Genomic DNA, 17,339 nt, shown 5'->3' with positions numbered 1-17,339 from the left:
GTGTGTGACTTCATATTCACATCCTGGTTACGCCTTTCAAAATAAGAGATGCCTGTTTAATTTTAAAATGGGTGAAACTGTCAGGAAAAAACGCTATCCTGAAACGTAACTTGTGTAGAATTAATATCATACTTATCATTGCGATCAACAATCATTTATGAGAAAAAAGACAAAAAATAAGGTTGAAGGTTTGGAATTGTAATTACAAAAGCTTAACACTAGAGGGCAGCATTTATCTATGAAAAATGTTCAATTTTGCTGCGCTGGCACAGTCTTCTATATATTAAAAAATACACCATTTTTGCATATTTAATACTCAAAAGTATCTGAAATTTTTATATATGTGTCTTTGGGCTTATTCCCGTTTCACTAAACCGTACCTTGTGTAGATGCAATACATGTGTTTGATATTATTTATATTAAATGCATTTTGAATATTTGACGTATGATACACAACATTTCCATCCTATTCTAATTAGCTGTCATCCAGTACTGTTGTGATTTCCTAAAGCTATGGAGCCGTGAACATTACGTAGGCCTATGACAAGCATAATGTTCAACAGGTGGTAGCACAGACCTTGTAGCAGCCTTGATGGCCACCAGGTGGCGTTTTAAGCTTCACAGTTGTTTTCTATAACTCAACACAATGAGACGTCCCAACCCCCCCATATGAGCACGGATCATTTTGGCCTCAAGAAAACAACACTTTATGTTATAGATGGACAGAAGGGACGCCTTTCTTGAACACTGTTCTCCCTTTTCATGCCTTGGAAAGCAGGTTTTCATTCCTGCGTTATACTGAACTGGTACTCAGCAATTATGCATGGTCCATGCAGCAGACATCATGCTAGAGTCAGCTGTTATTTTCTGGTGACTGCACACGGATCTGAAGGTTTCTGTAAGCCTGGATAAATGGGGGGCCATATGTATCGATGATATAACAGATGAATGTGCAGACACTAAAGCCCTATGCTCAGGAGTAAGCTGCAGACCTTTATAAAGATGAGGCAGGGTGTGGTGATGTACTAGTCATGAATCGGTACAATATTACATATCACAGAGAATAGGCTTTTTTTTCTTAACAAGTATGATGTTTTTTAATAGTAAAGTCAGCAAACGTACGAGTGTGTATTAATTACTGAGGGCGAGAAAACTATATAATATGGGGATTCTTATATTAATGTATTTAAAACATGCTATATAAATAATCGTAAATCAAAAAATAATTAATTGAAGTGCTTAGAATCACACTTTAAGGGACATTTCTTTGTGCAGTCTTTCAGCTGTTTAACCAAACTTGTAATATGGCTCAGTGCCACTCTTCTCTGTCTTGTTCCAGAAGGCGGAAGGTGGGGGCAGTCGAGCATTGCGCATGCGCTCAAGGTTGTTTTTCACACAGCCTGTCGCTTAAAGTGAGCTGAGCTACGGGGGTTTCCTTGTCTTTGACTGGAGACCAACTCGCAGAGAGGCAGGCGGATGATAACAGCATCCTTTGCTGTTATTCAGCCATCACACATCTCAATGAACTGCTCGCGAAGAAGCCACTGATCGTGCCTACTGCTTTTTGCAGGGCAGAGATACTGATCAGTGTCTAAAAACTGCATCTCTTTTTCATATGAGATTATTTTTTCATAGACTCCTTTTTTAGTTTCAAGGTCTCTGTAGCCTATCTCTTTCCACCATGGTGCTGGGAAAGGTAAAGAGCTTCACAGTAAGCTACGACTGTCTCAATGACAGTAATGTCCCCGTCTTCTCCAGCGGGGACTGTGTCTCAGGGAGGGTGATCATCGAAGTCACGGGAGAAATCCGTGTGAAATCTCTCAAAATCCACGCAAAAGGATTTGCAAAAGTTCGTTGGACTGAGTCGAGAAACGCAGGATCCAACACTGCCTACACGCAAAACTACACAGAAGAAGTGGAATATCTAAATCACAAGGACATTTTAATTGGACACGAGAGAGGTAAGAGTGTGTGATATTATTTTACATGTTAGCAGAAGTTTTGTTGAGCTGGCTGTGAGATGCTCTTTGTGCTGGCTGAGGATTAGGCTCACTGGAGGATGCTGTCGCCCATAGTGTCAGAATAACTTATAACTCTGTAAAATACTTATGGAGACGTTTAAGATAGGTAATTTGGTTTCTCTTGTGTTGACAACGGTTAAATTGCATACAGTGACAAAGGCAAGACAGCTCTATGTTGTTTGTGTAGAGGTGTCAGAATGAATGACAGCAGTTGGGGCAACTGTGTTTTTCAACGTTTTTCAAGTATAAAATAACGGTTGAAATACATTTTTTGAACATTGATCAATAGATTGATAACATGTGATGGCGTATGGCTCGTTTTCTTAGAAATTTTCATTTAAAAAACGTATAATTTTAGCTGTTTCTTTGTAGCTTTTCTTAAGTTTCCACCCATTGTTCAAAGCGGTTCAATCCTGTTCAGAAAACTGGACCTAGTGTGGGCGGAGTTAACGCCAAAGCCCCGTCCTTACCCGTTTGCCATTGGCTGAGGTGCTCATGTGTGGGTAATGACATCACTCTTCTGCAGAGAGTGACAGAAAATTCTGCAACTTTTTAATTAACAGCACACATGCTAGAAACAGCAGAAAACACACTGTGTCTCGGTCCTTATCGAGTTAATTGCTATGCAATGCTTTTTGGTTGCAATAATTATTCCGTCAAACATGTTCTGTTGCACATCGATGCTTTCGTGGAGTATGGTATTTCATTAGTAGGTAGTTATAGTGCATCCCTGCCTAAATGGCTTTGTTTCATTCATGTTGATGACTATGACTTGAGCATTTAAATATGCATTTATGAGCATTTTAAGGGGTTGAGCTTACCTTGTTGCAGCATATTCACACCTGTAACATATTCGCTTTGTTGACTGGATGGAAAATATCTTTTGGTACACTCTTAAGCAGCAAAAATATGTGTGTGGAGGTCTCGAATAAGCTCTACAATCAGCTGTTTAATGTTTTTAGCCAACCTGTAAAGCTATCCGTTCATTTACTGCCGGACAGGGGTTTAATGTGAGAAAATACACACAGTGTACGCACGCTGTGTTGCGTCGTTAATGAATAACTCTCTGCGGGTTGTCGAGCTACCAATAATATAACAATTGTGATGCTGGGTTTGTGTAAAGTGGTGTAAAACTGCAGTAGAAGGTGTACTGAATCAGTTGGTAGTAGTAGCTGACTGCGGCGTCGCACAGTGAATGCGTAATGAGAGCCGAGCAGAGCGGCTGTGGGAAGCTGCTCGCACCGGTTTAGGCCGGTCTCCTCCTGCTGTAGTCTGCCGTTTGACTGACAGCTCCGCACTTGTTTACCACACGGCTGCTGCTGTAAGGGGGAGGGAGTGCTGAGCTGGCAGAAGCACACCCGGCCTGTCGACCCAGCTCTTCGACTACAGTTTTAATATTAAAAATAAAAAATATTTTTAATGATTTAAAACACAATTACGAACCCCTTCGACGATACCAGGGTGCACTCTCTTACACCCAAAACAAGAATTGATCCATTTTTCCCTGAAGATACACAGAAACATAGACGTTCTTGTTTGTTAGACAAATTTCCATTCAGATTAGGATTTTATTTTCAGCTCACACAGCCATACTGTTACCATTATAGTTTATTCTTCCCACTATATTACCATTATTTGTTCATACTAAAGCACAATCTTGCACGCTTAGTTCCTGTAACCTTAAACAGTCGCCTTACTTGTTGTGCTGTAGTCTTCTTATCTCTCAATACATTAATATTTAGACAGATTTGATAGTAAATTCCCTTTTATTCTCTTTTGTCTCCCCCACCCTGTGTTTTTGGTATGACTTTCAGATGCCTTCGTAGAGCATTTTTCCCAGGTATGGTATACATGTGTTTGGAATATTGTCCTCCTTGTTTTTCAGACGATGACAACTCTGAGGAAGGACTCACCACTATCCATTCAGGAAGACATGAGTATGCATTCAGCCTCGAGCTTCCACAGACGTGAGTGTCTTAATACTACACCTCGGTCAGAGATTAAATATCAGCAACATTGTTATTCATGTTTACCCTACATGAGCTCAGATAGTTTAACCCTTTTCTGCTCTTTTTCTTTCTCTTTTATTTTCTCCTTTAGACCTCTGGCTACCTCTTTTGAAGGGAAGCATGGCAGCGTGCGCTACTGGGTGAAGGCAGAACTCCACAGACCATGGCTACTGCCCATGAAGACCAAGAAGGAATTTACAGTCTTTGAGCACATTGACATCAACACTCCATTATTGCTGGTATGTGCCTTTAAAGAATCTTAAACCCTTTTGAAATATAGCAAAAATTTAACTCAAACCAGCATCAAAGTAAAGCTATGTTTGATTGAATACCCAGTGAGTAACACAAAAAAAGTAGCCTAAACATTAGTAATCAACCTGTTTTCTTCTTTTTTGATTTTGTTTTTTTTTTTTACAGTCACCACAGGCCGGCACAAAAGACAAGACTCTTTGTTGTTGGTTCTGCACCTCAGGTCCCATTTCCCTAAGTGCCAAAATTGAAAGGAAGGGATACACCCCAGGTAAGAAAAGGAATTTGGCAAACACTGACTCTGCAGACAACTGCATTGATGAGTTTTTATACGCTTTTGTTAGAAATGTAGACAAACTTCATTTAGTTACTCATCTACTCTGCAGGAGAGTCGATCCAGATCTTTGCTGAGATCGAGAACTGTTCGTCCCGTATGGTGGTGCCAAAGGCGGCCATCTACCAGACCCAGACCTTCTATGCCAAAGGGAAAATGAAGGAGGTCAAGCAGCTGGTGGCCAACCTGCGGGGAGAGTCCTTGTCCTCTGGAAAAACAGAGACCTGGAGTGGCAAGATGCTCAAGATCCCACCTGTCTCCCCCTCCATCCTGGACTGCAGTATCATCAGAGTAGAGTACTCCCTCATGGTGAGTAAAGACCTGCTGTTTGTAGCCTCTTTTTTCTTTGCCTTTATCAGAAGATCCTTTTCAAAGACACGTAAGATTCAGAACCTACATTCTCAGTTTTATTTGTCTTATGGTCAGTATTATCAGAACAGAATGAATATTTCTTAGAAAGCTAGTATCTCTTGGTGAACGGCTAGGCTGACTCAGCTTCGCTGCCAAATCTAGGCCTTGGAATGCACCAGGTGTTATCTCCACATGCAGCTAAGAGCATTAGCCCAGAATATCTTCGGTAACACCTGCCTCCAGGGTGCTTATAACCACTTTACCTTGCGAGCAGACATGCATCAGGCGAGGGCTGCGCCTCACATAAGCAGACGACCTCAACACATTGACCCACATATTGTCAAACGACTGCATTAACCCTGTAGCTATAGCTAGCATGGATTTATCTTATAGCTGCAAGCTGTTTTATTATATGTTAATGGCTAAGCCCCAAAGCTTTTTAACCACCAACTATTTAAGCAGAACTAGGATGACATGCATATTCTGACCTGTTGTGTCCTCATGTCTGTGCTCAGGTATACGTGGACATACCTGGGGCCATCAACCTGTCCCTGAACCTGCCCCTGGTCATCGGAACCATCCCTCTCCACCCCTTCGGCTCCCGTACCTCCAGCGTCAGCAGCCAGTGCAGCATGAGCTGGCTGGGTATGGGTCTGCCTGAGAGGCCTGAAGGTGGGTTGTTTCTCATGGCAATGGTTTACTCTATTATCTGATTATTTGTAGTTATCTAGAATGCTAACATGTAATTCCATTTGCAGCTCCTCCAAGCTATGCAGAAATTGTGACTGAAGAGCAGAGGCAGAGCAGTCTGGATGTGCCGGCAGCCCGTGAGGAGCTGGATGGACCTCTATTTGCCTACATTCATGAGTTCCGTTTCCAGCCACCTCCTCTGTACTCTGAGGTAAATACAAAGCAAAGAAATAAAGCAAACAATTTAAATAGATTTGGCCTATAAAAGTCACCTCCATGATTCAATGAATAAACTCAGTTTCTCTGTTCTTTTCACAGATCGATCCTAACCCTGATCATGCCAGCCGCACAGAAGAGCGCAGGCTCGACGCCTGTCCATCCCGCTGAAGGGTTCCTGTATTTCCCCTCATGGACATTGGGGAGCTCTAGGAAAACCTGCTTGCAAGGCTCAGCTTTGTTTACTTTTCTCCAGCAACAACGCTCACATAGCGCTGTTGTCATCAAGAGAAAAGTATCCAACCCATCAACAAAGACATGGACAAATACTCACATTTGAGTTGGGTTGGACAAACATGTTCCTGCCTTCCCTCAGTGAGAGAAACAGGAGTTTGGGGCATCACTTCCTTCCTGTGTCGGCCACCTGAATGTGGGATGTGTACAGATGAACACACATTCAGTCTGTACGGCGAACCCCACAATGCAGCGCAAGCTCGGGTGATAGTACTGACACTGACGAGGAAGAATCAGCCAGGCTCGAAACCGCCAAGCTCTTCTTTAACCCTTGTACTCATGGCACATACGGACATGGCTCCTCACACAAAGGGCAGGACTCGTCATGACTTCAACCTGAAGAAAATGGGATGAAGATAGAAAAATACCACCATAATCTGTATGAGTGAAAAGCAGTCTGCTGCATCAGTCATCAACAGAGCCAAGACTCGGTCCTCCTGCCTCATTTGGGATTTTGTTTTGCACATTTTATTCTTACTTGAGTTGTGTGGCTCTGTTTTAATGATAAAGAATCACTAATAGTTTGGTTTCAGCCTTGTAATGCGCCAGACTAAGAGACTGCAGGCTTAACATTTGAGACTTTCATCTTTGAGCTACGCTGAGAACAGGATTTGATTTTTTTTTAAGAAAAAAATGAAAAGGACAAGAACAATGCACTGAATTTTGTTTAAGCTGTTTTTCTTTTTCTCCTTATGACATTTCCTCAGTGACTTCTAACAACTAGACTGGACTTTTATAACAAGTGCAGCACAGGATCTCCATCTGGAGGCTCTTTTTAAGTCATTGCCTCATTAGCTTGGATCCATGTGTGGCTTCCCTCCTTATTTAGTTCACTTTTTTTGTATTTAGCTCCAATCATAGAATAGCTTTGAACCGCTTTTTGTGTTGAGGTTGCTCTGGATTTGGATTAGGAGGGTTGCAGTCCTGAATTTGCCACTCAAAATTGTAGCTAAGGAGAAAAAGTGTGAGTGTTTGAGTGAGTGTGTAACAGAGAGGATGGTACAGTATGGAGGGATTCGCCTAATTACCTGCAGCCCCTCTACTCCTAATCTCAGGGCAAGCCAGGCCTACATAACTGCCCAAAAAGTACTGTCTCAGGTGGTCTTCTCACATGCCAAACGGAGAAAAGAAGAAAAAAGTTTCCTTTAAAATTGCACTGTTAAGAATAATGACGTTTTTTTTAAACTACCAAAACGTGAGAAAAGACCTGCAAAGAAGCAGAAGAGGCAGCTCTCTGAGATTGATCACATTCCCTTTTTGTCCTGCTGTGCTTGCCCTGTTCATCCAACCAACTGTTAGACTTTACCAGACCAGTGAAGCCAGAATGCTTACAAAAAAAGAGGAAATAAGGAGAAATGATTCTGCTCCTATGTTTTAAAAGGAGCAAACCCAGCACACAAGAAAAGCTGGGGACGTTGCTGAACTTCTGTTGAGACTGGTCAGAACAAGTAGTAGTTAGGTTGACATGAGTAATACATTGGTTTTCTAACTCATTCAACAAAAACGACCAGCTGCAACAGAGGATTCGCATAGTCAGGAAATAAAAAAGCAGCACTTTTTTGATAAGAAAACAAGAAAAAAAGCATTTAATGGTGAAGGTCTGGAGATAAAACCCTTTATAGTCTAGGATTCTTCTTCTGTAGGATATTAAATTGCTTGAGTTTAGTGATTTTTTTTAAGTTTACATTTTAAACACCAGTTTCTGTGTGTATGTGTGCGTCTGTGTGTGCACGCCTCCTGTCGAGATCCAGCTGCAACTAAACAAACGGCTTCTGATGAACTGCAGACTATTGAAGTGAACTTATCTTGGTGGCCTTGACACAAAAAAGACCTGATCATGATTCTTCATCTTTCAGTGTCTACGTTCCCCTTCGTTATGTTCATAGACTCCTCTACGTTTTTCCATGTTTTATTCAAAAGGACAAAAAGGGAAGAGAAACGTCCTTTAGAAGCACGTTTAAAAAAAAAAAGTAACACCCAAGACAGGCCTCTCTTTTGAGATTTTTTAACTCTTGTTTCTTTTCCATGTATTTCTGGGCATTCATGTATTTTGCTTCCAAGTTAACAAATTAGTCACCCTAACCTGGGGTGGCAGCTGTTGACCAGCAACACCCCCCCGGTCTCTGAGAAACATTTAGATAGCACTGGAGAGCAGACAAACCGCATGTTCCACGGTTTCTCTATCCTCTTCTTCTTTTTTGCAGTTCTTCGTTTGGATTTCGTCTTAGGGAAACTGAATCAAGCTACACGGCGTTGAATAAGCTCATATTTGTTTCAGGTTTGGTCGATTCCACAGTCCATGTGCTTGGGCCTCAGAAGTCCAGTGTCAAAACTAAGCTAAACTCCTGACCCTTAATAAAGGCAGGAACTGAAATGTTCAGAGATTTAGAGATAATAACCTGGGCCACGGGATCTGAAACATTTTAGAAACAAAGTGCAATATCACTCACATATTTTTCTTTGTTCTCCATTTGTATGTTTGTTTTTATCTCTTATTTTGTCTGTTAATCATGACGATGGATAGATATTCTATGAATATACTATGTTCTGAATGATTTAACCTTTTGTCTAGTTCTTCCTTTGATTTGAATAAACATTTTGTTCTAAATTACAGTGGACTCATGGGTATTTTTAATGTACAACTTTCCATAACCACACCAATCACAACAAAATACCCCTTTAACAGAGAAGTAGACTGTTTAAGAGACGCTGAAAAGGATTAATTATTACCTGTTGCTTTTCCCTGATAGAAACCACGTTTGATTTGGGTCATGACAGCCTCAGATTAGGAGCAAACAAGAAGAGCCGCTTACTCTGCCTCATATCATTTTATTGGAAAAATGGTGCAACACTGCCCCTTGTGGTTGCTCAAATATTACATCTGGCCTTGCTGTCAGAAAGTTTAATGAGAAAATATGTAGAATTGCATGAAAAGTAATGACGCTGAAAAAATGACAGTAAGACAGAACAATACAAAAGCTAAAGAGTGAAAAAAGCAAGGATGATAAGGATGTTGGTGTAATATAGGCAAGGGATGGACATACTTGGAAAAGAGGAAAAAATGAATAAATAAATTGTTGGACATCTGGACCTACCACCACCTCCTTACAAGAAACCACAACCCAAATTTTGACCAAAAAAATAAAAAATAAAAATTTGCCATTCAAATTTATTTGATCAAAAATGTTGCAATTTGGACCCTTGAATGAACAAAGCATGACTTAAAGATGAGAAAGAATAAGACAAACATGTTTAAAAGTCTTAATTACAGGTGTGCATGCATGCAAGCACACGGCTGGACTGACAACCTGGCATACAGGGCATTTACCGGTGAGAAAACACAATTTGGGGCCATTATAACTGATTTTTTTTCTTTTCCACTAAGCACTGACCCATAGAGTAAGGGCAGCAGCCTGTTGGTTGTTTTCTTTATAATGACAGTTTACTGGGTCAATTACGTCTCCTTAAGATCTACACTTTGCCTGAGATTCTTATGTACTTCTACTTGAGTAGGGACGATATTTCCACCAGACTCCCCCCGGGCCACAAGGTAGTTAGTCAAAACAGAGTGAAAACACAACATATGTATCGCTGCCATGTAACTCAGAGCTATGTAAAAAATTTGGTACTTTACATATTAAGGAGGACAAAGGAATGGTGCTTACCGTTCTGTCATATTCAACCCATTGTGAGGGGCCAGTCTGAGCCAAAAATGACAGGTCCAAATTTTCTTTCCAGTCCAGCCCTGTGCATACATTTAATTTCACTTAATCTCCCCCAGACAGCATGGAAATTTTGATACTTTCCTGATGAATTTCCCTATTATGTTATAATCTGGGAAAAACAAATAGAAAAGTAGAAATAGCGAGGAAACGAGTATAATTTACTCATCATCAAAGAAAAACTTTTTAAAAAATTGTGGATGTACTGTATGTCCCTTTACGGATCTGTATGTCAGACTTTTTTCTATGTTCTTTTATTTATTTTCTTCCAGGAAAAGCTATGCAATTTTCAATTTGTTTGAATCGCCTTATTCACACATGCACAGAACCCAAAATGTCAGGGTTACATGTGAAAAAAGGGCTTAAAAAAAAACAAAAAAAAAAAACACTTTTTCTAGGGTGTCTGTTTTCTTTGTCAGAGATGGTAGCCCCCATGAAAAAAGAAATATATCTTATTGTCCCCAAACAAGGACAGGCACGGCTCACAGGACTCTGGATTTATGTATTCAGCCGGTTTGTACATGCCCTCATGTGTCCTTACTGGGCACAGCTTAAAGAGGTTTACAGCATACTGTAAAGCTGGTCAGCAAACGGAAGCATGAAGTGCTCTAAATCTCCTGGTAGACGTCTGTGTTGGCTCTGGACTTTATAAAGGGGACTGTGGACCACTGTGGTCCTCTTTTCAGCTTAAAGCAAATGTGTATTTCATTTGGAAATCAAGAGAGGCACAGAATCCAAGGTGCTTGAAGTTTAGAGCAAAGTTTCCACAGTCACTGGTGATTTTGGGTGCTGTGTCACCAGTTAGCAATGTGTTTTTTCAATTCCATTCTCAACAGAGATGTCAGCCTTTTGAGTGGGCAAACTTTCTACATGTAATATTTTAGATGCTCTCGTAAATTATCTGCTCATGTTGTATTGATTGATTAAGTCAACAATGTTCTTCCATAAAGAGATGTCCGACAGAGCGGATGTTCATTTTAGAGCAGGATTGGTTTCACAATCAAACATTTTAGAAACACTGGATGCTTGGTAAGAATCAGAATAAAAATCTGATTTTTCAGGCTTTTCGTTTGCAGGCTTTTGCCATCATTAAAACAGGCACAGGCAGTTTTACCTATAGACAAAGGTTATAGACAAAGGTAGGCAATGGCCAGGGTCTTCAAGGGGCCTCAACATATTGTAGCAGACTGGGATCAAAATAGACCCTGGCATTTAGACCAGACTGGCCCCATTTTTCAAAACACCAATCCAACTGTGAACATAGAAACTTGAGCAAAAAGCCTTACAGACTGACTAAAAGGGAGAAATGTGAAAAAGAGCACACCTACAACATACAACCACTGCAGCAGCTCATGTATGCTAACAATGATTGAACACAACCTGAGGGAATTTGAGCTCTAGAAGCTACAACATGATATGATCCACTGAATGGAAACATTCAGCATTTAGACAAGGGTTTGGCAAAAGATTTCACCCAAACATAGCTTTTTCAAAGTAAAGTTTATCTTAATACAACATTTTAGCATGTTAGCACTGCTAGCTGAGGCAGCACTGAAGGCCAAAAGCAGAGGTATGTTTGGAAAACCTATCCATTATTTCAGCAGACTTCTCACCTTCAGTCATCATAGATCTCTTAATCTTTATCTTTGCCCCTTCCTTTTAGCTCGGTAGTGCCCTGATTCGTCTTCATTTTGCCTAGCCTTGCTGTGTAAACATTATATTTCACTTCTGTCCTCACTTGACCTTTCAACCTCACAAGCATAAGGGAATAACAGAGAAATATTTTCAGTAATTTAGGGTCACCTTATTTATTTTTGGCGTCATCTGTAACCTTTTCAAATTAAGACATGCACAAGAAAATAAGTATTAATAGATTTTTGTTTGTTTTTCTGTGAAATGAGGCATTCTGAGGGGCCTAATGGCCCATAGTTAGATGGCCTTTCTGGCATTTGCCCTTTTCTAAACCTTTAATTAGAAGTCTTCAACTGTCAATCAGTTACAATTGACATTGTAACCTTTGATTATTTTACATTTTTTAAATCCCAACAGGGAGTTAGGCAAATTCAGTTCATCATTAAGTCTGTTCCATAACTTAACTCCCAAAACTGACAATCTTCTGTTCTCACTTTGCAAAAATTAGCAATCCCTTTAAATGATCAATCCCCTCTCTTAGTTTAAATACATTTTGAATACAAACCTAAATGTTCTTATTCATCACACAAACCATAATTTCTTGTGTTTTTGATGTCCAGGCATTTCAGTGTGGATGATCCTATAAAAACTGTGCAGTAGATTTACGGTATCCAATTTTAGATATCTTCCTAATAGCTATTTTCTGCAGTTTGATTATTGGCTCTTAAATAGTTGTATATGCATTTCACCAGATTTCAGCATGGTGTGTCATATAAGGCATTGCAAGTGAACAGTACAGTATATGATGGCAGTTCTTATTCAGTAAATCCTTTGTTTTGTAAAGAATAGAAATAGACTTGGATAATTTATGTTTTACATGTTCTATGAGGCTTTCAACAAAGTTCATCATTTATAATAACTCCTAAAATTGTAGTTTCATAACCTCTTTTGACATTCTATATTGGGACGGCCCTTTTACCACCAAACAGTGTACATTTTTGTTTTACTTTCATTTAGTGAAAGCGTATTTAAAGCAAACCCTTTATTTAACTTGGTCAATGCTTTTTCTACAGTTTTCAACCATTCTTGATGTTTCCTCCAGAACAAAATACATTTATGTCATTTGAGGAACTCCACATGTCACTAATTACCTCTGCCAAGGAGGTTATGCGATTGGCAGGGTTTGTTAGTTAGTTTGTTAGTTTGTTAGCAACATAACTCAAAAAGTTATGGACGGATTTTGATGAAATTTTCAGGAAATGTCAGAAATGGCATACGGAAGGACTGATTAGATTTTCGGAGTGATCCGGATCACCATCTGGATCCAGGAATTTTTAAAATGATTCTTCACTATTGGGAGATAGGGCTAATGGCGGAGGTCTGCGCTCTCCAAGTGCTTTTCTAGTTTAAGATGTGATTCAGTGGCATTATTTTTTACATACTGAAACCTATCATTTAAAATCTTTCTCAACCAAAGTTGTGCAACACGTCTTCAACTTCAACTTTATTGTCCCCTAAGGGAAATCTGCTTTGCAGCCAGGTTAAAACATGAAAAATGAGAAACACAATCACACAAACTCAGACACAACACTGAAATGCATAAACACAAAAATACATTAAAGGAAAGCTGAAGGCAGAACTATCATTTAAAGGCATCTTCAGACATCTGTAGTGAAAATCAAGTGCATCATATTTGTTCATTTTTTTAGACTCAGTTGTGTAATGTCTTGAGTTATTAACACATTTTTCAAACTGTTGGATTTAGCCTTTGGCAATCTGACTCTCCTGCCAGAGGGTAGGAGCTCAAACTCATCAAGAAGAGGATGATCAGACCACTGTGTGATGTCCTGAGCCTTAGATTTGACCCTTTTGTAAAAAGACTGTCTCAACTTTTATTAAATACTGTCACATTTCAGCAGAAGTAAAGATAACTTTTACCTATGTGGAGAGGGACCTTATAGTGGTCTCAGCCTGGGGCCTCCAAATGACTAAAACCACCCCTGGAAATAGGACAGTGGATAGCCTCCGAACATGAAGCACAACCTAACAAAAGCCATCAGCTCTCCATAATTTTTTTAAAAGGTAAAACCCATTTAAACTGTTGCACTAGTGGGAAAAGAAACATGTTTGAGTCACGGCAGCCCTCTCAAGGAAAGTCTCAGTGAAACTTAATCTGAGTTGATGGCTACAGGCCAAGTGAACCACAGTCACAGGTCACCATACAGTGAAAACACATGATTTATTGATGCCTGCTCAGAAGTGCATGCAGAAGAGAGGACATGGAGGCCTGCTGGAGAGTTATCATGGAGAAGAAATCTATTAATGATTATCTTCAGTCTTTTTGGTCCTTCATCATAAGCATACTCACTTTCTTTAACTCTGAGCTTTGTTTTTCATGTAAAGTGTATTTGCACAAATATGTTAACATTTACTCAGCATTTTCATAAGTATTTCCAATCCATAGACCTTTATGGCTTCATTTGTCTCAGGCTGAAGTAAATATTTGACTTCACTATAAGTTTAAATATTTAACTTGCAAAGTTTGCAGCCTTAAAAAGGACTGCTCTCTGTCTGATATCACTTTGTCTACACATGACCTATTTATAATGTTCCATGGTCTGTTTGTTAGCAATCAATAAGACTCGTAGTGTATGGACTTGTGTATTACGTCAGCCCGGCTCTATACTGATCGATTTGGTTGGAAAATAGGAGCATGAACTGGTCCGGATGTGAATGACAGCACTGCGCTGCTCTGATAGGTCAAGCTGCCGCCAAATGCACAGAAAAGCATGAAAGTCATTTTGGTTACATAACTGAACCTGGTACTTGTTGAACGTCCTCTGTGACGCACAGACTTCAGCATGCTTGCTTTAGTGTTAAATGTGTCCAAACCTTTTACCCAAAACCAATTCTTTACACCCAAAGTGACAGCTCATCAGCTTTACTCAGACTTTTTGCACATTATCACATTTGAGCCAGCATCGGCGATGACTCAGCAGCTCTGTCAGCTTTGACCAAGCACTTCACCCAGCCTTTGTCCCCTCCCCTTCTCCCCAAATCCCCACCGCCCCTCGGACCCCCTTGTGGGCCTGGTCCTTTGTGGGTGTCTGACCCCTGTGGATTGAAAAAAAAGGAGGAGGGGATTATTGAGAGAGAGCATAGATTGGAGCGGCATTGATGCTTGTGTGCGTTGATTAACAAGTGCTGACGCTACACAGGCCTCAGCTGTTTCCTCTCACCAGCTAATCCCACTACCCAGAAGCCCCTTGTGATCCAGAGGTTCTCAGCAGCCTTGCTGTGACCAGGCACGTTCAGTGTGGACGGTGAGGACTGAACAGAGCACCCCCCCCCCCTTGTATGCCTGTTTGCCACATCATCACTGTGACATAATAGAAGCACGCACAGACATCTGCATCCTGTGAGCCCACGCATTCTACGAAACAACAGAACATCCATTCTTACTATTATTTGAAAATGCCATGCAGTACAATCCCACAGATCAGGACCATACCAGAATGTCTTATTTTATTCTTAAAAGAGATATCATCATGTGCTTGTCAGCTAACAGGAACAAAGATGACTGACAGTTTCCTGACACTGAATTGATGAGCAACAGTAAAGAGAAGTTTTAAAACATATTTCTCTCAATAAAATATCTAAAGGTAAGTGTACTGACACATCCCTGATATACAGTCTGACCCTTTAAAGAGGCTGTCTGACTTCTGCCACTGATTACTGAAAAAATTCACCATATTATGCTACTGCTTATCATTAACATTCATGGCTCTCTGTGAGTCTCAAAGCTTTGCATAAAAACTACTACTACTACTTATCTACCTACCTACTTTATCCACCTACCTACTTTATCTACCTACCTACCTACTTATCTACCTACCTACCTTATTTACCTACCAACCCACCTACTTATCTACCTACCTACCTACTTTATCTACCTACCCACCTACTTTATCTACCTACCTACCCACCTACTTATCTACCTACTCACCTACCTACCTACCTACCCACCTACTTATCTACCTACTCACCTACTTACCTACCTACCAACTTTATCTACCTCCATACCTACTTTATCTACCTACCCACCTACTTTATCTACCTACCTACCTACTTTATCTACCTACCCACCTACTTACCTACCTACCAACTTGATCTACTTACCCACCTACTTATCTACCTACCTACGTTATCTACCTACCTACCCACCTACTTATCTACCTACCTACTTTATCTACCTACCTACCTACCTACTTTATCTAACTACCTACCCACCTACTTATCTACCTACCTACCTACTTTATCTAACTACCTACCCAACTACTTATATACCTACATACTGACCTATCTGCCGACCTACCTACCTACCAACCTACCTAACGACCTACTTTATCTAACTACCTACCCACCTACTTATCTGCCTACCTACCTACCTATTGCCCTATTTACCTACCCACCTACCAACCTACCTAAATACTTTATCTACCTACCCACCTACTGACCTATCTACCGACCTACCTACCTATTAACCTACCTACCGACCTACTTTATCTAACTACCTACCCACCTACTTATCTGCCTACCTACCTTATCTACCTACCTACCTACCTATTGACCTATCTACCTACCCACCTACCAACCTACCTACCTAACTACTTTATCTACCTACCTACCTATTGACCTATCTACCTACCCACCTACCAACCTACCTACCTAACTACTTTATCTACCTACCTACCTACTGACCTATCTACCGACCTACTGACTTTCTTTATCTACCTACCTACTGACCCATCTACCAACCTACCTACCTACCAACCTACCTACTGACCTACACTGTATTGCCAAAAGTATTCACTCCACCTTCCAAATAATTGAAATCAGGTGTTCCAATCAGGCACCTTGGCATGCAGACTGTTTCTACAAACATTTGTGAAAGACTGGGTCACTCTCAGGAGCTCAGTGAATTCCAGAGTGGTACTGTGATAGGATGCCACCTGTGCAACAAGTCCAGTTGTGAAATTTCCTGGCTCCTAAATATTATAACAAAGTGGAAGCGATTGGGAACGACAGCAACTCAGCCACCAAGTGGTAGGCCATGTAAAATGGTGGAGCAGGGTCAGCAGATGCCAAGGTGCATAGTGCACAGAGGTTGCCAACTTTCTGCAGAGTCGATCGCTACAGACCTCCAAACTTCATGTGGCCTTCAGATTAGCTCAAGAACAGTGTATAGAGAGCTTCATGGAATGGGTTTCCATGGCCTAGCAGCTACATCCAAGCCATACATCACCAAGTGAAACACAAAGCACTGGATGCAGTGGTGTAAAGCACGCCACCACTTGACTCAAGAGCAGTGGAGACACGTTCTCTGGAGTGACGAATCACACTTCTCCATCTGGCAATCTGATGGACGAGTCTGGGTTTGGCGGTTGCCAGGAGAACAGTACTTGTTTGACTGCATTGTGCCAAGAGTAAAGTTTGGTGGAGGGGGGATTATGGTGTGGGGTTGTTATTCAGGAGCTGGGCTTGCCCCCTTAGTTCCAGTCAAAGGAACCCTGAATGTTTTAGCATACCAAGAGATTTTGGACAATTCCAAGCCCCTGACTTTGTGGGAACAGTTTGGGGATGGCCCCTTCCTGTTCCAACATGACTGTGCACCAGTGCACAAAGCAAGGTCCATAAAGACATGGATGAGAGAGTTTGGTGTAGATGAACTTAACTGGCCTGCACAGAGTCCTGACCTCAACCCGACACAACACCTTTAGGATGAATTAGAGCGGAGACTGAGAGCCAGGCCTTCTCGTCC

General features: G+C 40.8%; 1 protein-coding gene across 1 annotated transcript; it reads left to right on the top strand.

The window, feature by feature from the left end:
* The first annotated feature begins 1,429 nt into the window (after positions 1-1,429).
* arrdc3a (arrestin domain containing 3a) lies at positions 1,430-8,777 on the top strand. Its single transcript, XM_041787072.1, has 8 exons — positions 1,430-1,961; positions 3,907-3,988; positions 4,122-4,269; positions 4,448-4,550; positions 4,666-4,922; positions 5,480-5,636; positions 5,723-5,865; positions 5,973-8,777. The coding sequence occupies exons 1-8, from the start codon at positions 1,682-1,684 to the stop codon at positions 6,039-6,041; spliced, it is 1,239 nt and encodes a 412-aa protein (XP_041643006.1). The 5' UTR covers positions 1,430-1,681; the 3' UTR covers positions 6,042-8,777.
* Positions 8,778-17,339: the final 8,562 nt, after the last annotated feature.

This window comes from Cheilinus undulatus, linkage group 5 (genome assembly GCF_018320785.1).
Source record: "Cheilinus undulatus linkage group 5, ASM1832078v1, whole genome shotgun sequence".
In the NCBI taxonomy this organism is placed as follows: Eukaryota; Metazoa; Chordata; class Actinopteri; order Labriformes; family Labridae; genus Cheilinus; species Cheilinus undulatus.
This window is presented reverse-complemented; position numbering and strand designations above follow the sequence as displayed.

What these genes read in the sequence shown, in the direction of transcription:
- arrdc3a (XM_041787072.1), top strand. Translation starts at nt 1,682, where the DNA reads ATGGTGCTGGGAAAGGTAAAGAGCTTCACAGTAAGCTACGACTGTCTC. An exon ending in AGCCTCGAGCTTCCACAGAC is followed by an intron (nt 3,989 to 4,121) that starts GTGAGTGTCTTA and finishes TTTCTCCTTTAG; the next exon opens with ACCTCTGGCTACCTCTTTTG. An exon ending in TCTGCCTGAGAGGCCTGAAG is followed by an intron (nt 5,637 to 5,722) that starts GTGGGTTGTTTC and finishes TTCCATTTGCAG; the next exon opens with CTCCTCCAAGCTATGCAGAA.